The following is a 20,626-nucleotide window of genomic DNA, read 5'->3' as shown; positions in this document are numbered from 1 at the left end:
CTTATACTCAACTTTTAATTCTTTAACTACTCAACTTCTGAGCAGTTTTAGAGATTTTACAATGTATCTCCTTCAGAATTCAGGAAAATAGAACCTAACCAAAGAGTGAAAGCCCACTCCCATGGCACCTGAGCCGACCACTTCCCTGGTGGGAGAGTGGCAGGACTGGAACTCTTCATCTTATTGCACAAGACCCAAGACCCTGGACTGTAGGTAACCATCAGGACAGCAAGCTGCCATACCATCCTTGGAGAACTGACACGTTTTGCTAGACAATTTTGGCTGCTTCCCCTTAGAAGGAATGGTGACAATCTGCAGCTGTATCCCAGACTAGCAGTGTGTAACAGCAACTGCTTTCACTGCTTTTACACTTAAGCTCAGTGTCGTTCTCCCTTGTCAACCCTTGCCCATTCCAAGCCCTGTTTCCAGGTCAGGGTCTCCATTGCCCCAATTACTTACATGGAAACATCCCATGCTCTATTTCATTAAGGATCTTTAGAGCTTAGGCCTTCTCCTCCTCCAGCCAGTTCCAGTCATCTTTCCTGTGCCACAAAGAGAAGGTGTAGCCACTGCTTTCTGGGACAGCGTCAGTCCCCTCAGCATCCCGTCAGGCTCTTGGTTGCATCCAGTCACCTTTCCTCAGACTTTTTATCATCTCCTCTACAGTCAAACTGGATTACTGCTTATTGCCTCAAGATCTGTAAGGGGTCATTCAACTCAAGCAAGAAAAAAACCCCACTTCACCCACTTTTTATTGCCAACTACACCCTGCTTTCAAAGAGCTACTACAGGGAATATTGCTGGGCTACAGCTGATAGGACTGGCTCACTTGCTTAGCACAGGGGGGACATGGACAGGATCATCAAGGATAGATGGAGCGAGGGAGGTAACGTGCAATGGAAGTTAACTACTTAGAAGAAACTATCAACTGACCTTCAAAACCTACACAAGGAATTGCCAGTAATACCCCTGAATTAAAGGTCTGAAAAAGTCCTAGCTTCTGCCTCAATGTTTTAAAACACACACTTGAGATCACAGTGAGGGTTTTTGTTTTAAGTTTGACAACATATCAAACAACGTGACACTGAGCCTTTCAACAGGAGAAAAACAGAGAACCACAATAACTTCCCTGCTCAATACAAAGCCAAGGCAAGTAGGCATTTGACAATTCCTCTTTTTTTTTTGCCAGTTATGATGAATTCAAGTGCAGAAATGTGAAGCAGTTGGTGTTTCTCAAAAGATATTTTGTAAAGTAGTAATCCAAATACCAAAATGCATCTTGGCATGTATTACAATGAAAAAGTGTTGACATACATTCACACTTTATTTCATGGTTTTTTTCAAGGAATAAAGTACCAGTAAAGATCCATTTGCTGTACTGCAAACTCCTTGTTCTTACTGAGAAATACTTACCCTTGCAGACAATCCCACACAAATCAACGCTTCCTTTCCTTAGATGTCACATTAAACTACTCAGGTTTTAAGTGTTGTGAATGGGATTTGCAATCTGTTATAGTGTAAGTAAAGAGGATTGTCTGTATTTATGGAGCAAATGCTGGAAAACAAAAAGAGAATGACATCTGCTTTAAAGTAACTGCAGACAGTACAACTGCCGTATTTTGGAATTCTACGGCAACACTGTTGGACCAGCATATGAAACTCTGCTGTAGAGACCAAGTTAACATACTGCTTTCTTCAGCAAGGTAGAAATAATCTGTTGTTTTTCCCTTGCTTTTTTCCATTTTCCTAATTCAGTAATAGGCAGCAGTAGGAAGTGCCAACATTGCCAATAGATTAATTTTGTACTGAACTTCTGCATTCAGTGAATCCCTTAAGATAACATATAATGTCTGGCTTGAATAGCACACTCTTAAAGGTGACCTATCTGGCAATATTCATGTATATCAAAAATACACATGCACATTTTTGCAGACTCACAATTTAATGTATTTTCAGAATTCACTACAAAAATGCAGTTTCACAACTGCTAACATACACTGGGACTTCTACAGTAGTATGGATTATGTACAAATGCCTTTTTCAGAACTACCAATACTGTGCCTTGTGCAAATTGTCTAGGACTCCACTCCTTCTTGAGCAGCAGCTGGAAGAAAATTTGTATGTTGAATACTGATATCAAAATACAGATTTAAATAATTTACTCTTAAAAACATTCATATTTATAACCTCTTACAGAAAATAAACAATTCATCTGATTATCAGATATGTCCCTCAGTTTTTCCAGTTCCAAGGTATACATAGGTCTCCATCCTGCAGCACAGAGTAGAAATGTGAAATGCAAAGGTGCATGCCTTGTAGGTATGGCAGCGATTCTTCCAGAAGCCGCTTACAACAATCTATCATCTGTGCACTGGAAACACTCGGCTCCTTATACAGCCGGTCCAAAGAGAATTTTTCAGTGGAAGTATCGATTAGCTCTTTTTCTGTAATCATCATCCTAGCAAACGAAGGCAACACACAGTGACAAAGTTAGAACTTAGCATCTTAAAAAAAAAACAACAAACCAAACACCAAATCACCTAGAAATAAGCATTTCAATATATACTGAATATATATTAAAATAGGAAATAATGAAATAAGTAGGTTATATGCATGTAAACAAAGTATCAATTAATGTACAGTTGGGAGAGCTGAGATTTTTGTGCAGGCTGATACCTGTGTCTACTCAGAGGTCAGACTGAACATTCTTCCATGACTATGGGCAAAAGCATGCCCAGGGAGTCACATTTGAAAGCCTGCACCATGACATCTTTTTGCTTACTAAGTAACAGGGAAAAATACCAGAATAAAAATCCTATAAAGTTCCATTTTTAATGTAAGGAATGCAAGTACTTAAATAATGAAAGTGTAAGTTTGAAGTATAAGATCATGTTCGTAATTATTCTCATGTTCATAATTACACCAGTACTCTGTATGTCATCAAAACCAGCAGTTGATAGGTACAGTCAACTGATGCACATCAGATGTGTTAGTAACTTCCTAAATGCAGAATTATATGAATCCAGTTGGACCTGACAATCTTAAAGGTCTTTTCCAACCTAGATGATTCTAAGAATACTGAATTCATAGTTTGTAGATGATTTTTTTTTATTTCACCCTAGAGTGATAAGACACCACATGGCAAACTCGACCTACTCAGAAATAAAGCTAACATGTAGAGTTAATGAAGTCACTGGAGCTGTGACTGATCAACTAATGCAGGTAGTTCAGGCTCAGCAAGTCTCACTAGCTCAGGCACTGTGACACGCTAACACAGCTGTACTTTCCAGCCAGTCTGGCTACAGAAACAGCACCAGTGCTGCCCTACAACACAGACCCTGTGCTAGACTGGGGAGGTGAATCAGCCCAAGCTAAGCACGGACACAGCTACTGAAAACACATGAAAATACTAGTGTAGGGCCTCGCCACCACTCTTTCCACAGCTCAGGATGGGATCTCAGTGTACTTGCACAGCACTGTGCTCTGCTGAAGCACTCAGATCACTGTACAAGAGCCCAGTCCACCTCTGGTAGTCAGGGATGAACTGAGATGGTGAGTTAACCTAGGGCAAGCCTGTCCTCTCTGTGGACCATATCCGCATCACCCTCCTGAGTGCCTTCCCTAATACCGAGGCACAAGCTTTCCTGTTCTGTGAAACCTCAGGCTCCCTTGAAGGAATTCAACTTAGCTGCACACAGGGAGAACCCCTTGTTAGGTGCTAACTAACCTTTTTCTAAACTAACTGACAAACAACTACAAGTAATGATTCTGTAGCTGTCTCAATATTTTTATTTTAGATTTTACTGCTTTTTAGCACATTGCAATTAACATTAATAGAAGTTGTTGCTTATCTAATCCAATTAAAAGGTGTCTTCCTTAAAAAAAAAAAAAACAAAAACACCTCCCCTTTGGAAAGTAATTGTAAAAAAATTATGCAATTTTGTCTTGTAAGCAAAGATCTTTTATATCTGAATAAAGTTTCTACAAGGTGAAGGACGGTATTTTCTAACAGCTGTTTTGTGTTCACTGAATGTTGTAATTCTTCACTTAGTAAAGCTGATGGTTAAAGTTCTATTTTATAAACAGAAGATTTTTTCCACCAGAAGAGTATTAATACGTTCTTCAAAGTTCTCCTCCTTCTCCAAATAAAAAACATGACATGCAAAGATTTTAATGAGCCAAAATGTATCAAGTTACACGAACACTTACTCCTCCTTTCTTTTCAGATTCTCTCTTGCTTCCTGTGCTTTGGCAATAATAAACCATTGAAGAGCTACTGGATCGCAGACCGTCGGGATCATAAAGTGTCCAAATTCATGTAAGCTTGGTGCATATCTGTCACTTATGAAACATGATGGAAGTAAAGAACAAGGAATAATTTTTTAATGGAAGTATTTTCATTAATTACTTTCAGAATGAATTCTGAAGATAAAAGAATATAAATTAATCACTATCAGAATAATTGGTAAAAAACTAATCAAGTTTGGTTCATGAGTCTTCAGAAACATAATACATAATTATTTTTAAAACTACATTTCAGAATCAACTGACAACAATACTTAAAAAATATGAACACCAGCACGAGAGCACAAAACTTTTGATTTACCCCAGCACAACACTGAAAAAATAAAGAGAACTTTGAGTCCAACTTGAAAGAAATTAAGCAGGATTTTCTTCAGTCTGATTCCTTCTTAACCCACAAAAATGCACTTAAAACCTTCAGAAACAAAACGACTTTGACATAATGAAAATCTGAGATTATATTACTTTTCTTCTTAGCGAGAGCAATAATCAGAGTACCAAAAAAAAAAAAAAAAAACAAAACCAAAAAAAACCTTTCCTGCAAACACCTACCTTTCCAGGATCATTTGCAAACCTCGCAGACTGCGAGGATGAAAAGGCAGTCTACTGTCACGTAATTTATTATAGAAAGCGTTCAGAGTCTCGTAGTACTCTTCTAGAGTCAACAAAGGTTGCAGTTCTTCAATATATATGACTTGTATGCCTCCCAGAAGTTCGCTTATCCGATCTTCCAAGAACAGCAGCCTTTTTTGAAGCTTATAATAATTTGGCAATCTCTCAAAAATCTGTGTACACAGACAAAAAACACCTCCTATGTCACAGAGCATAAAATTAAATTTAATAAATTAAAAAAATAACAAAAAACTATAAAAGAGACACTTAACAATGCAAATACAGAACTCAAGGGGAAAAAAATAAAATTAAAGAATGCCAAAATTGAGAAATATCAAATATATACATTTGGGACTAAGATTGTAAGTATTTTTCATATTTATACTATAAAGGCACCAAGAGGGCATAAAAACATGGATGAATGTCCTCTATATATATATAAATTAACAGTCCCAGATAAAAAAAATATAATCTAAAGCCAAAATAAAGCATTTATCACCACAGTTATAGTGGTAGAGCTGTTCCTCAAACAATTGTCACTACTTACCATCTACCCTGTTATTACTATAATGTAGTTTTCCATTTAAAAAAAAAAAGCTGCTCCTGGAACAAGCCAAGTGATTTCAGAACATCTCTTTAAAAAACACAGGAGAGTAACAGAAGCAGAACAGCTTTTGGCACAATAAAATTTATTGGTTCAGCATTTGCATTTATTACCGAGAAAAAAGGCATAAATCCTTCAAATGTTGTACTTCTGACGAAGCATTCTAGAGACTGACTTGGACAATATCCTACTGCTTCCTTCTTCTAGTAATTAGTAACAAAATGTGTTAGCACTTTAGACTGTTTTCTAAAATGGGGCAGAATTGGACAATTATGCCATCTAAAAACCAAATCATCCCCATCAAGATTTTCACTGACTTTTTCTATGTAACATTTCACATGACCTTCAGTGCGTTTTAAAATAAAAAGCCTTTGATTTTAGGTTCAAACTTATACCTTTCTTTTGTACCACCACTACAACTAACTACACACATTGTCCCATCTACATGGCATTTTGTGTAGATATATGACCTCCTCTGAGAAACCCTTGGCAAAGTTAGAAAGACAGAGCATTTTTCTTTTCAAGGAAGATAAGAGTTTATTTTAGAATTCATCAGAACACTTTTATTCCAATGACTATCAACACTCTCAAATCTCAGACTAGAAAGTTTTTTATTAAATTCTAGTTTCTCATTTAAGGTCTTAGTAAATCATTCACAGTAACAAACCATAGTTTGTTCTCTCCCTCAGTGACACATGTATAGGCAACCACCAGAGAAAGAAGACTGAGAGTCAAGTTTTCATATTATTCACTGACTGGACTACAGAAATAGAATATTCTCATATTCTAGCAGGGTGAAATTTCCTACTATGAAAGTCCATGAATTATCTCCTTTACAAGAAAGTATTTTTTGATAGAATTATCCATAATATTTCAGCAACCAAGGTTAAAGAAAAATTACTTAAGTGACAATGTTAATATCACTACAAATTTAATTTTTTATTCTTTGCATATAATACTTTGTCATTTAGAATGCCAGAAAGCTTATCAACTGAACTTTACACAATTAGCAGCAGAACTGACATAGTCACTAAAGAAAAATTTCTGCAACATCTGGCTAAAAGAACAAAATGGAGTGACAGGGTTGGTTAGTAGTCATTGACTGAAATCACCAGTTCACAATTCCCTTTAAATCTCATATTTACAAAAAATCTGAATAAAATTCATTAGTTCTTCATGGAAATGACCTCTTTATGGATCACGAAATATTCTGCCAGTGCTTGCTGCACAGACTGGAACGGTGCATAACAAATTAGTTTTCTTTGTATCTAATCAGGAGTAGTACTGACTTGCTAATGAAAGCAGAAGTAAAGATCTGACAAAGATTGCTGTTAGTAACAGCATAAATAATGGCCAGTCTTCGCTAGCGAAGATCCGGGGAAGGTCTTTCCACCTTCCAGCCTGCGCATTGGATTTTTTAGGTGAGACACAGTGTGCGCGGAACTGAGCCCACCCTTTAATCCTAAGGTTCATCTGCCGGGGCCAAGCGAGCTTGGACGGTGGCAGCGAGGTCCTTAGGACGTAGGTGGGTTGCCTTTAAGAGCTAACGAGCCCCACCTGCCCGGGAGTGGCCCTGACCGGGAATCGAACCCGGGTCTCCACGGTGATAGTGGCGCCTTTACCACTAGACCACCAGGGGCTCCAAGTAACAGCATACACAGGATTAAATTTAGAATGCAGTGATGCTAAACATAACAGTTAACTGTTTGCTTTAAATTACTCATCATTTATCTGCACCCATTAGTATTTTTTTTGTAAAAAAGGATGTCATGACAAAAGGCATTATCATTTACTTTGAAATCCTCTTACTTTGGTCCAGTGATGGTGAACATCCATGGTCCCCAGCATTATGTGTCCTGCTGCACTCATACCCGAGCAGTCTGTAAATACCACCGTGTGCCCTACAGATTGAACAAAGCTCTTTAGTAATTTGGATTACTGCAATAAGTCCCACAATGTATTTCTGCAGCACAAATGCACATGAGTAGATGTTATTCTTTGTTATTCTCAAAGTTTGAGAGAGATTCTTGAGAAGTCTAGTTTAAGAAATTTTCTTCATACAAACCTGACTTAGCATTTGCCTTCTCCTGGTTTGAACTTGATAGTTTTTTAGATACGTGGATTTTTTTCTTATGACTACTTTTTAAATAAAGAAAAAATCTCAGTAGATAGCATATTCAAAGAATCTGTACAAACAATATATACAGTAGGAAACGTTATATGCCTAAAGTATACATAAGTAAGGTAAAAGTTGGTCAAAGAACTATTAGCACAGCCATTCAACACTACTTTCACAGAACTCTCTGTAACATGCAGGCCGTAAGAATTTTCATTTCACATTAGATTTTCACTCTTCTTTTAAAGAAAAAATAGAGACAACAGAAAAGGATAATTCTGTGTGTATTTTTAGGGTGATAAATCAGTTTTGAGTCTGAGAATGGTGTTTTAAGTGAAGTACAAAGATCCTCAAAAATTCTTTAGGGTTAAGAGCACAGGCAACTATTTATCAAAATAAGCTTCCACAAAAGTCCTCAGTGTGATGTATTAATCTACAAGACAAGGCTTAAAGGGAAACTCTTGGTCTCAGAAATCAGTTTTCCAAAATCCCAAAGAAAGACTAACACTGACTTTAAGGCATCTAAGTCCATTCTTGTACCCTAAGGCAAGATCAACTGTACCTTTATAATTACTGACAGGTATTTGTCCAGTGTATTATTAAAGATCTTCAAAGATGGAGACTACAACTGGTTCACAAGACAGATTTCTCCAGCACTTTAAATCCTTAGCATGCTTAGGAAAAGAAACTAATTTGAAACCTGATACAATTTAAAACTACTACTTATTGTCCTACCTGCTGTCTTTTGACAAAGGATTAGGTGAACCCTCAAATGAAAGCATCTTAAAACTGACTATCTGCAGACAGGCATAAAATGTGGAATTACAATTAGAGGAAAAGAGCTACTGCCACACGTCAAACAGCTGTATGAGAGGAATGGCAGGTCAGGTTTACAGAATATTTTAGTTTTTCTTGAGAAAATACAGACTTTAATATAGTTATTTTATGGAACACAGGCAAGAAGAGAAAACATACAATTTTAAAGGTATTCTTATAAGACCTCCTTATAATGACTTACAGAGCTCCTCACATTTTTGTTTTGGATCTACCATGGGTAACAGTCTCCACCTTTTCAGAGGTTCAGACTAGATTTTTTACCTTCATTGTTAATATTAAGTCTGGTGCCTTCAACTCACTCTGTTTGCATTTGTTAAACTATAAGCTGAGTGTAGTGAATATACTATAAGGCAAGGCCACATTAAAAAAAAACCCAGTAGCTTAAAAGTTCTCACCAGCTTTTCAGTAAGCCTGGCAAGTTTGTTTTTGCAGTTACGAAAGGCATTTATGAAAAGAACTGGAGCTCTGTTGTCACAGAAGACCCATGCTCATCTCTAAATGAATTCTACATTAGGATATATGAAACAAGCAACAGAAATACCTTTAACATTCTTTAATACTTCAGGTCGCTGTTGGACTAACCGAGCTAGACTGTGTAGTTGGCTACAGCGGTGAGCAATACCCCAGCTTCTCTGCCACCTACATAAAAATATAATTGAAAGCATTTAATTCTCAATATCATTAAAAAAAAAAAATCACTTAAGTTAGTAAGAAAACAGTGACAGACAACTCAGTATTTGGCTCAGTCATGGAGCATGCGGTTTGTTTGCACACTGTGTAATGTTTGTCCAGAGGAGCAAATACAGTATCTAAGGTGGGTTTTTTTTTTTGAGTTCCTAGCCCCAAACATTACTATGATTCCAGTGGAAAGTTGCTATGTATTATTTATATTTTACAGTGGAGTAATTTTTGTTAAACCATACAGGAGCCAGGTGTTACCTTGGTGACTTTAATATATGCGGTTCTGACATCTTTTCTATCACAGACAGATCAGATTTCTAACTACATTGCAAAAAAATTTTAAATTGTGAAGTTGTCCTGGTGTATTGAAAAAATACACCCTTTTATAGAGCTGATATAAAACTGTCTCAAAGTAGGAAATTACTATTCCTTTGTTGTACTGGGTCTGTCTGGAATTGAGTTCATTTTCTTCACAGCACCCATCTTTTGTATTTTTTATTAGTGATCAGAACACACCAATATTTTGTGAAGTGCTGGCTCACTGTCCAGGTCTTCACTTTTTCTTCCAACTCTGCCCCCCAAGCATCAGCAAGCAGGTTGGGGTGGGCAAGATGCTGAGAGGGGACAAAATCATGACAGGTGACTCCAACTAACCAAAGGGTTATTCCAGACTGTATGTTGTGTTCAGCAATAAATGCATTGGGAACAGAGAAGGAAGGGGGGATCCTCTTGATTATGGTGTTTGTCTTCCCAAGCAAGCATTACACATACTGAGGCCCTGCCTTCCATAATGGGTTAAACACCTGCCTCCCACAGGGGAACAATTAATTAATTCCTCCTTTTGCTTTGCATGAACTCACAGCTTTGCTTCACTATTAAAACTTCTACTCTAATCCACAAATTTTGTTGGTTTTGCTCTTCCCTTTCTCTTTCTCCCCTCGCGCTCAGCGTGTATCAAGTGGCTGTGTGGGGACTTAACTGCTGGCTGGGGTCAACCCACATTATCTCATTTGGGGAAACTTAACTGGCAAAACCTCACTCTTCGGGATGCAGGAAATGGCACTACGCCACAGCACTTGTGAGGCAATTTAATCTAATCCAAGTAATTCAAATAACTACTTAACTATTACCTAGCAATATCACTTTGCTTTCAGTAGCACCAGATAGGAATGTAAAAAGGTGGCATCTCTTCAGCTGTCCTAAACTTATACACGCAGTAAAGCCAATGACCCAGTTATTTCTCAGACCTCTGTGAACACTGGCATTAGGTTGCAGGATCACAAGTAATAGTTTCCTATTAAGATACTGGTTTGTCAGATTTCCAACACGCACATTCTTTTCTGAATTATAACAATATAACTCACGGAAGGTTAATAACTCTGCATGGAACACAATAGTTTTAGTGAATTTTAAAAGCATAAACTATAAGAAAATTAGATATAAGCAATGAATAAAATCAAACGCACGAGTTTAATACTGAAGACTGTTTCAGAATCTTAAAAACCCTCACCACAGCACAGTTGCAGAGGATTAGAAATTGTGTTCAAAAAAACTGGCTTCAGCTTAAAGGAAGCCAGGACCTTCTACAGGGTGAAAGGACAAAAGCATGGTTTCAGAGCCTCCAACTCTCTATTTTCCTTGTTTTAAAAACAGAACTTAACAGACTAGCCCTTGAAATAATCCCCCAAAGTTAGTTTTTCCATTGGTGAACACCTTCACTGCCACTTTCCCACCCTCAATATCTCACTTCAGAATATCCTCAGTCAAAGGCACAAAATTTAGAAAGGGATTGCAAATTATTTTCTGGAAAATATTCTGAAGAATCAAAATCTTCAGCTGTACTCAGCCCTCCAAAGAAACAAATCTCCTCCTACTCTGGAGGGTGGGAAACAAAGCACTAGAAAGAACATTTTTATTAATCATTCACACAATACGTACAAAGTGCAAAGTTGCATTTCACTGCCAGACTAGTGATCTTTGTAGATATTAACTTGAATTCAGGAAAAGCAATTTTAACCAGCAAAACACCACCCAAACTAACACATATGGACAGATTCTATTTCTATTTATGTGTTTGCCTCAGCTGGAGTCTACAATTTTACTTACAAATACGAGATCTCTTGGAGCAGATTGTAACTTTTGTCCCAAAAGAATTCTTCAACAAAAATATTCAATGCAATAACACTTTTTCATCTACGAAATATAGCTTTTTTGCTGCAACAAGTCTTTAAACCTCATGGCGTAGAATTAGGTAACACTTCCTTGCTTTGATTGTCTTAATCCAAGTCCAACTGATCTAATTTATTACCTGATATCTGAGAGCTGGAGTTCATGACAAAGTTCAAATTTTAAACGTTCTAGTTCTTTCCTAAGCGGTAAACTCTTTTTCAGCTTTTTTACTGCACTTGCTCCATTATCATCCAGCCAGGATCTGAAAGAGGAGGAAAAAAAGCTCAACAGTAGAAGCATGCTGCTGTATTACCTTTCATTCAAACAGTACAGGTAACTGAATTTTAACTGCTAACGTAAAAAGGTTTTATTTCAAATTAAAGGTAAAGGGATTTTTTTTTTAAATAGAGGATAGAAACTGAAATTGTTGAATGCTGCACCTGAAGATATCTACAAAGGAAAACCTGGCACTTAATGTCTTTGAAGGGGACTAGGGAATCAAACTGAACCAAAAGACACTGACAGTGTGAACTCTAAGACTTTAAGGTATGAGAGGGGTAGAGCAGCAGATCAGTGTGACTTCAGGGGGCAGCTTCAGAACTTTGTGCTTTAATGAAAGAAGCTTCCATGAATCTGCCCTTAAAAAAAAAGTCACAACAAAGCCCAACGAAAAACCCAACCAAAGTGATCACAGCAGACTATCAAACACAAGAGGTGGTACTAGAGGGTTAGGTTAGGTAACTTTTACAGAGCTGACATGGACATAGATTAAACAGGTCAAAGTTTTATAGTTTTTTTTGCCAATAATTACAACCAGACAAACAGGACTCACTGAGTACATCTAAAATTTCAATCAATAAACAATTCTACTTATAGGGTTACTCTTTAAGAGATTTAGCCTTTGTTCATAGCATAAACTTATTTTCATACTCTTTTTTTTACAAATACTTCCATTCTCATACTGTATTCTAAGCAAAAAAATTCAAACTCAAGTCAAAAGAGAGGACCAATGCCAAACGGATAGGTATTAATTAAAAGGAGACTGTTAATATGTAACTGTTCATGGCATTTCCTGTATATGTGTAAAACTAAGGAAAAATATTCCCTAGTATGTTAAATCTCAGTTAAGTGTTTTACAATTGCACATGTTACAGCAGCTTTATTTGTGAGGTGGTATGCAGGACGAGGGGTATGCTTTGCTCTGAAGATCCTTCCAACACAGTCCTTCATTCATTTCAAATGGCACAAAGTTCCAAAAAGTTTTTCAAGGCCACAAAATGTGTATGTGTCCCAAAATCAGCACCAACTTCTAACACACAACATGCTACATTTAATGCTAGTTCAGTATTTATAACTGCATCAATTTAAATATTAAGGCTGGCATGCTGAACAACAAATGAGGACCACAACACCAAGATATCTGGCAAATTAAAACCTTTTAACCTTGGTTTTCATGTATTATCTCCCACCCCCACCAGAACATGATAATGAAAGAGTAACAATCAAGTTAGGAGCCACAGTTAGAAGTACTGTAAGAGGTAAAAAGCTATTTGGAGCAAGTGGACCTTCTGTCTCCTTCTGAACTGCCACCAGTATTCCACAAATCTGAAAAACTAAATGAACAAAAACTGGATTGACCAAACATGACTGCTGGGCAAAGACAGAAGAATGCCTCAGCTTAGCTGGCATTACAGTTATCCCAGGAGCTCACTAGAACTCTCTTTAATTATAAAAAGCATGACAAAATTACATGTTGGACAATAAAGTTTTTTATTGTTCATAATGCTTATTGCTTGTCTTTTAAGAACTTGGCATTAGAATAAGACAAATTTAGGTTACAAAATTTTCATTCAATGAAAGCATTACATACATTAAAGTTGTTTCCATTCTCTGGGCTTGTTCTAGTTCCTCCTCAGGATCCTTGAATCCAGTAAACGAATAATAAGTCTTATCCCATTTGATAGGTCTGTTCACTGTGCTTTTTGCTTTCTTGTGTGGCTGAGAATGCACATTCAAGTTTTGAATATGCTCTGTAGATAAACTGCAGGAGTTGAGAATATCTAATACTGTGCTCAGGAGATCCCTAGTACGTAACGTAAAACTGACTGCTCGAAACCCTGCAAAATACAAGTATTATTTAATTAAAATTATTTAAAATGCATTCACATTTCTCTCCTCTTACACGAGAAACCAAACAAGGCACAGATAGTTGGAAACTGTTATGATACTGTTATTTCAGTACTCACTGCAAAATTTATGTGCAGTTTAACTATGTCTCTGGGCCAAACTGCCCTGTTAAAAGGCAAGCTTTTGACTCAAGAGCAAAAGACAGCTTCCACTTCAAATGTTACATTAAGTAGACTGAACATAAAACTACTATTTTCTTGAAAAACAGTATGATTTTATTTTCTAGGACGTAGCACTTGGGTCCCTCACAATTTGCTCGAGTGTTTTAACTGTCAGGATATAGAATGCAAAACTCATCTGTTAGGTAAGGCATATTGCTACACCAGAGACAAATAAAATTAACCATAAACAATATTCCAAATTTGGCAATATTTTTTGTAGTCTCAAAGGTAAGAGACAGCATGGTAAACTGAAGCTATAGATATTATACAGCTTTTCTTTACAGAATAAGTTCCTTCTGATCCTACAAGTATCCTGATATTGTGTACTACGTGTTAATTGCAATGAGGACAAGGACCCAACTGTTGTTCCAGTTAAACATGACAATGGTATTAAAAGCAGAAAAATTATCATTTACATCTACCTATGTTTTTTACTTGCTCCTACTGTAACTTGACCTCAACTCTGTAATGTCTCATTCTTTCAATGCTTTTAAAAGCTTAAGATGTTTAATTACTTGGGATGGTCCCAGTTGTCTGACCTAATACATATTTTCATGGTTTGACAGGATTTTGTTCAGTTGAGAAGTCTTTATGACTGCACAAGGCTAAGTAATGGTCAGAAAGAATTTAAATACAGGAAGATACATTCTGCACGATATAAAAGCACCTGAAGCACTGAAGGATTCTTGAACATTAGAAGAGTTTGGTTCTGTTTCTCTTACATAAAAAGTAAGCTGAGTTGGCTTCAAGTAACGAAATCCTGGTTTCTGTAGGTTCTCCAAGTAGCCATTTAACCTCTTCAGAGAGTTTTCATTTACTTCCTATTTAAAAACAAAAACAAACAAAAAAACATTACAGATGATGAATTTCGTAATTTTTCATTTAAACCTTTTTAATCTTACAGTCAGAATTAGTTTTCACAAAATGCCAGTTGCTCTTAGCAAGTAGCTATACAGTTCATATTCTTAGCATTACCAATTCTCTTGCATGAATAAATCTGTATGATGTACATACTTGTACATTCCCAAACCACATTTAAGGCTTTCAGGTGTAAAGAAATCCACCGATTCAAATATAATGCACAGCATTTCAAAGTAATAAAGTAGTACGTATTATAAAATAGTAGAATTCAGTATTTTATTTAGAACAATTAGAAAATATGAGTAATAAATAGTATTTAGGATGTTTAAGGGCCCTATCCTTGCTAAAAATAAAGGAAGTGCATCTTTTTGTTCCGTGGTAACAACCATATTAAATTCTAACACCAAGTTTGTCTCTCTGAGAGCAGGAAAACTAGAAAATTTCCATCCTTGATATATGAAATATTTACAAAGAAAGCATACTAAAAGATTTTTACCCTCTCTTTGGGATGCTGGCCAAAGAAATCTGGATGTACAGCAAAATAGAAAGGTCTGAGAGCATTGATGGCATCAGCTCCTGACAAAGTTCTTGCCTGAAGAACACACTGTAGCAATATCTTGTCCAGACATAACCTAATAAAGTAATAAAATATTTACGTAAGATGTAACCAATCAAGTGACAAAACAAACTACATTAGAATGTGACAGAATTGAGTAAATGTTCACAACTGCAAGTATAATTTAAATTGATATCAGAAGTCTGAGTTCTGGATTTTCCCCCTTAGGATTCACAAAGCTGTATTTCGACAGACCCAATCCAACAGGTTCTAGAGATGGTGGATGCTAATGGCTGATTAAAGACATGTAAATAAGTACAGTAACTTCTCCTTCTTCTTTCTCAGAGAAAAATTCCCCAGTCAAGAAGCACAAATTGCAAATACTGGTTTTAGTGGTATTTTTTGTAGGTATTGCTGATACCGCTCTTAAAAGCTAGACCTTATATATTTTCAAACCTCCACGTTAAAAGCCAAACCTAGTATTTTTCAAGCAGTGCCAAAAGAATATTAGATTTTACCCAGGAATAATCATCACAATTCAGTCAAAAAAAGTTCTACATTAGTTTCTGGGTTTCCCATATTTGTGTCCATTACAAAAAACAAAAACAAAAACAACAAAAAACTCCCACCTACTTTCTTAAACACCCTTTTGTAGAAAACATCAAATAAAAAGACAATACTTATTCTCCCTTCAATCTTCACTGAATTAGAAGAATCAAGGACTAAAGAAGTTTCAATGGTAGGAAACAAAGATTCCTTCACCTAAGATTAGAAGGAAAAATTGAGCTGAAGAAGTTCTACGAAGCTCAGAAAGCACAAATTATTCAATACCTGCAATTATGCAGAAATTAAACAACAGTTCTATAACGAGCACACTTGTGTAACATAGGACTGAAATGGAAAGAAAACCAAGTTCTACATTAAAGACTAACAAAATTTCCTGCCACAGCTCAAAGGTGATATTCAGGTTTAGCAAAGTGATTACCAAGAGACAGTATATATAAAAGCAACAAGAAAGTGTGAATTGGTAAATATTCAATAATACGTTTCTCCTTCAGCTGATTTCACAAGCTAACACAAAGAACAGGCCATTTTCTGTGATTAATGTTTACTTTAGTTTGCAACTCAGAAGGGCAGGGACTCTGCTCTGTTAAGCATTAGAATGTTGTTTCACTCCTCACAGTATTATTCAAACTGCAAACCCTAAATACATGGCAGACTAGTCACAAAGGTGCTTTCAATTCACATAAAACTACTAACTTTATTAATAAAAGTTAGCAGGACTGTTTCACAGTTATTTATTTGTTCAACATCCTGGACCAAATAACCAGTGCTCAGTGATGCAGGAAAAACATCTCTAGTAGACCTGGCAAGAAAGGAAGCAAAGCACACTGGGTACATGTCCACTTGGTCCTATGTCCTAGGTGTGAAAAGGCCAAAATAATTGTCTTGCTGACAAAAAAAAAAAAAAAAAAGCAGATTTTTTTTTTAGCAAATGGACACAGAACAGTAAAAGGAAAAAAATTCTTTCCAGCAAAGGAAAAATAGTAAATTAATCAGTTATCTATCTGAGAGCAGTTTTGAGTAACAGCTATGCAAAAAATTTCACATCCTCCTAGACCTTGCCAGGAGGAAGAAGAGCTCAGTTCACTGTTCACCTTATTTATACACCATTTCCCACATTCACTGTCAAGCTACACTGCATGTTGTTTCCCATAGTTCAGGAAAAAAGTTCGAACACACATGGAAACTATTAATCATACTTCCAAGTTTATTAATCATAAAGTTCCACCTGCTATTCTAAAAGAAAAATGGCCAAGCATGGCTAACTTTAGTTCCCTTGTTTTGTATCTAAACAACACTGTCATGCTAGTAGGAAGGCTCAGGATTCCAGCCAGAAGTCTATTTTGAACTTGCTTAAAAGAGAAATGCTCAAAGGCCAAAATTAGTCTGCGTGACAGAAGGAAGAATTCATTCAGTGAAGGTGAAAGACAGAACTCTGAGACATCTTTCAAGTGAAGTGACAAAATAAGTGAACTAAAATGGATTTAGAGAGCTAAAATGCAAGAAAGATGTTTACGGCTCCACTCACAAGGAACAAGGACTGTTCCAAGAGGTTCATTTAGATCTGAAGAGCAGAGAAAGGCTTTGTATTAAAAGCAAGGTCAAAACCACTTTGAGGACAGCGTCTCCACTTCATGAAAGACATGAAACACAATCTCTACTACAACACATTATGCAATCACACTCTAGGGCTGATTTAATTTATTGATTAAGTAATTCCCTCCAGCTTTCTTTTTCTTCACATCTCTCTGAAGCTTAACTTTTTGGTTTATAGTTTTGGCACTGAAAACCTTGGCTAAATTAAGCTCATAGTTACAGACATATTCACACATTTTGAAACACTGAGCTTTAATAACTCAGTAGTGCAGTAATATATTGGACATCATATTCATATCTGGACTAACCCTTCTCATAATTAAGCTATTTTAAACCCCTTGTTTTGTTGAGAGCCTTTTTAGGGTCTCACTGGAGGACAGGCATATTGCTTTTGGGAATTTTCAACTGTGGATGCTCTGGTGAAAGCTTCAAGCTGTAAAGATGAGAACATCGAAGAAATGAGCACCAAACAAAAATACCAAACCAGTTTCACATATATGCAAGTCATATACAAAAACATACATACACACATATACATATGCTAAAGATGAATTAAGTCAGCAACATGCCATACCTTCTTACGGTTCTCAAGCAGCAAAACATTTCAGCAACTCAATAGTCAAGCCAAATTTCAGCCATCCACTAACTCACTTAAAAAAAAAGGAAAAAAAATCCTGTTTAGTAATGGAAAGGGTTATTTTCCCCTGCTGCTTATCAGTGCATTCTCTAAATCTAAAGTGGTAACTTTCAAAGTCACAACAGTAAAACAAAACTGAACAACCACACATAAAATCTAAAGGTTTGTGTAAGAATGTTTTCAGTCTTGCCAACATTAAGAGTTATTACTGTATTTTGCTTTGAGGATGAATATTTAAAGGTATTCCAGTTAGGAAAAAAAAACACCCTAAAAATTATCTGTGGACAATGTGTCCTGCTCTTCCTGATGTTCAAGTTTGTTTTGAATAAAAACAAAAAACCAGAAGCTTTCCTTAAGCACTAACACACACCAGCTCATAGAATTCCATGTAATTTTTTACTAAGTTTGAAACTCTCAAACAAATGATAATACTTTAAAATGTACATGCCAACTACTTTTTGGAAGCATAATATAAAAACAAAGGGAAAGTGATTGTCTTACAACAGTGCCTGGAAATCTTTTATCAAACGTTGGCTGGCATTCATAAAAATGAATTAGCAATTTTTACCACTAACTTCTTCACCATGCAACTGTAGCTCTGAGTTTTCCAACAACTGACAAAACACCGGGCATGTCAGAGGGCAAACATGCACCTAATCATTAGAGATTATGAGGGAAGCTCTCTATTGGCAATGTTTTCTTCTATGTTTTCACACACTCTTTAAAAAAAAAATACTTCTCTGTGCACTTTTCAAAACAACATGCCTGCTAAGTATGATGTTTTAAAGCTGAGATGAGCAGTTATCAGAGAAACACCATCCGTGTTCCAATACAGCGTGACAGTTCCAATGACTTCCTTGCAAAACACTTGAAGTTTTACAACTTACTAATAAAAAATATACTTAACCAAGAGGTTGTTTTACTAGAAACAGATAGTGAGAGAAAAAAATATGGTGGGCTAAAATAACCCCAGAATACTCAATAATTTTTGTCTTCTGATTTTCAGCTAATAATGTCAGTAATAATGTCATTTTTAGTGTCCGTAACAACAGTCCTAATCATACACTAAGTTAAATACATTAACAAGCTCTCTGGTAATAAAAGTCTTCTCTCTCTGTAATTTTTGCTTCAGGCATTTGGGCAGAGGATGGAAAAAACCCCAACAATCTCACTTAATCCGCGGTGACGCTTTATGTAACCAGACAAAAGCATCATTGTTTCTTGCTTCAAATGCTCTATTAACCACTTAGAAATTGGTACACTGCTTAGTTAAAAACCAAAATCTCCTGGTCTTGACCAAGTTTCGCCTGCACCCCCCTCAAAGCCACTGACAATTCCTAACATAGAACAAAATATTAATTATGTTGCAGTCACTTCGCAAAACCCTTTGGCAACAAGGCGTTGCTCATCGCTGCTATCTCCCCTCGGGCCCAGGGTGTCTATTTCGGGTGCTCACCTATATACCCGAGGCGGCACCGAGGAAAACGACTGAAAGTAAACAAGATGACAGCGGCTCAGAAAATAAGCTCGGGCCAACCTGACTCGCTCGCTGCTTGAGAGGAAACAGTGGCCTGACCACAGGGACAGTTTTAACTGCTGAAAACAGAGCCCTGGTAGAATTCACCTTAAGATTTACTAGAGAAAAGGCGCTCCCAGAAAACGGCAGAACCGACAGTCCCCGACTCGTGGGCCTTTCGCACCCTTCAACAACAAGGCGCGGGATAAGGGGCCACCGATCCCGATCCGAACCCGAACGGGCAGAGCCGAACCAAAACGAGTCCGGCCAAAGCGAGCTCGAGCCGGGGACAGACGAGCCGAGCCGAGCCGAGTGCGGCCAAGCCGAGCCCGCCCCGAGCGGCGCCGAGCGCGCCGGACGGACCCGAGCGGCGCCGACCCGGCCCGATCCGACCGCCGGTGCCGCCGGCCGGGCCCGCGCGTGCCCAGACGCACGTACGGCCCGCGCGTGCCGGCGCACGGGCACGCTCCGGCCCCGGCCCGAGCCCCCCGCCCCGCCGGCGGGGACAGGGCCACGGAGCCCGGCCCGGTTTCAAAGCATACACCCCTGCCACCCCCCCACCGCCCGGGCTCGGCCTCGCACCGTCCTCCGGCCGCCGCTGTCCGAGAGGGCCCCCCGAGCAGGAGGGCGGTGAGGTCGCGCTGCTTTCCCCGATCCCCTCCTCCCCTGACCTCCCCTCGAGGAGAGGCGCGGCGAGACCGCCGGCCCGGTTCCGCTTACCGTCGCGGCCGGACGGCGCCCACCGGGGCTCGGCCCCATGGCCCCCGCCGACGGCCCCGCAGGGGGCGGGACCGGGAATTCCCGCCGGGGGCGGGGCCGAGTGGTGGGCGTGACCACCGAACGATGGGCGTGGCCATCGGCAGGGGGCGGTGCCGCCCGGGGGCGGTCAGCGCTCCCCTGCCGAGCCCCGCTCGCGCAAGCGCACCCGCAGGCCCCGCCCCTCGGGCGCGCCGGGGGAAGCGGCCCGTTCCCATGGCAGCGGGGGCCGCCCCGCGCCGGAGAGGCTGTGCCCGCAGCAGTTCGTCAGGGACATGGAAGGGGAAACCCTCGGCACAAGAAATGTCTGCCGTTCTGCAGAGGGGATGGGAGCGGTTTCTCCAAATGCCCGCGCACGCCTCGCGTTGCCTTTGTTCTGCAGAAACAGAACACCAAGGGGGCGAAGAACCAGCCGTGAGCTCTGCAATCCCGATGGGATCGCAACAGCGGTTTTCCTGCAGTTACACAGGA

At 38.5% G+C, this 20,626-nt stretch overlaps 1 protein-coding gene across 3 annotated transcripts; it reads right to left on the bottom strand.

Annotated features, from left to right (window-relative positions):
- Nucleotides 1-1,923: 1,923 nt before the first annotated feature.
- TCAIM (T cell activation inhibitor, mitochondrial) lies at nucleotides 1,924-20,221 on the bottom strand. Of its 3 annotated transcripts, none has more exons than XM_050326640.1 (11): nucleotides 20,120-20,221; nucleotides 17,821-17,896; nucleotides 15,027-15,162; nucleotides 14,337-14,490; nucleotides 13,192-13,438; nucleotides 11,461-11,583; nucleotides 9,013-9,110; nucleotides 7,328-7,419; nucleotides 4,855-5,087; nucleotides 4,210-4,341; nucleotides 1,924-2,458 (listed from the first exon to the last, which is right to left on the bottom strand). In XM_050326640.1, exons 2-11 carry the CDS (start codon nucleotides 17,847-17,849, stop codon nucleotides 2,233-2,235), a joined length of 1,470 nt encoding a protein of 489 aa, XP_050182597.1. In that variant the 5' UTR covers nucleotides 17,850-17,896; nucleotides 20,120-20,221; the 3' UTR covers nucleotides 1,924-2,232. The 3 variants fall into 3 exon arrangements, with proteins under 3 accessions (XP_050182597.1, XP_050182755.1, XP_050182670.1); XM_050326798.1 differs by having other exon boundaries at nucleotides 4,210-4,335; XM_050326713.1 differs by lacking the exon at nucleotides 20,120-20,221 and adding an exon at nucleotides 19,982-20,000.
- Between the last annotated feature and the right edge of the window lie 405 nt (nucleotides 20,222-20,626).

Source organism: Myiozetetes cayanensis, unplaced genomic scaffold, assembly GCF_022539395.1.
Source record: "Myiozetetes cayanensis isolate MyiCay16 unplaced genomic scaffold, myiCay2020 scf1, whole genome shotgun sequence".
In the NCBI taxonomy this organism is placed as follows: Eukaryota; Metazoa; Chordata; class Aves; order Passeriformes; family Tyrannidae; genus Myiozetetes; species Myiozetetes cayanensis.
This window is presented reverse-complemented; position numbering and strand designations above follow the sequence as displayed.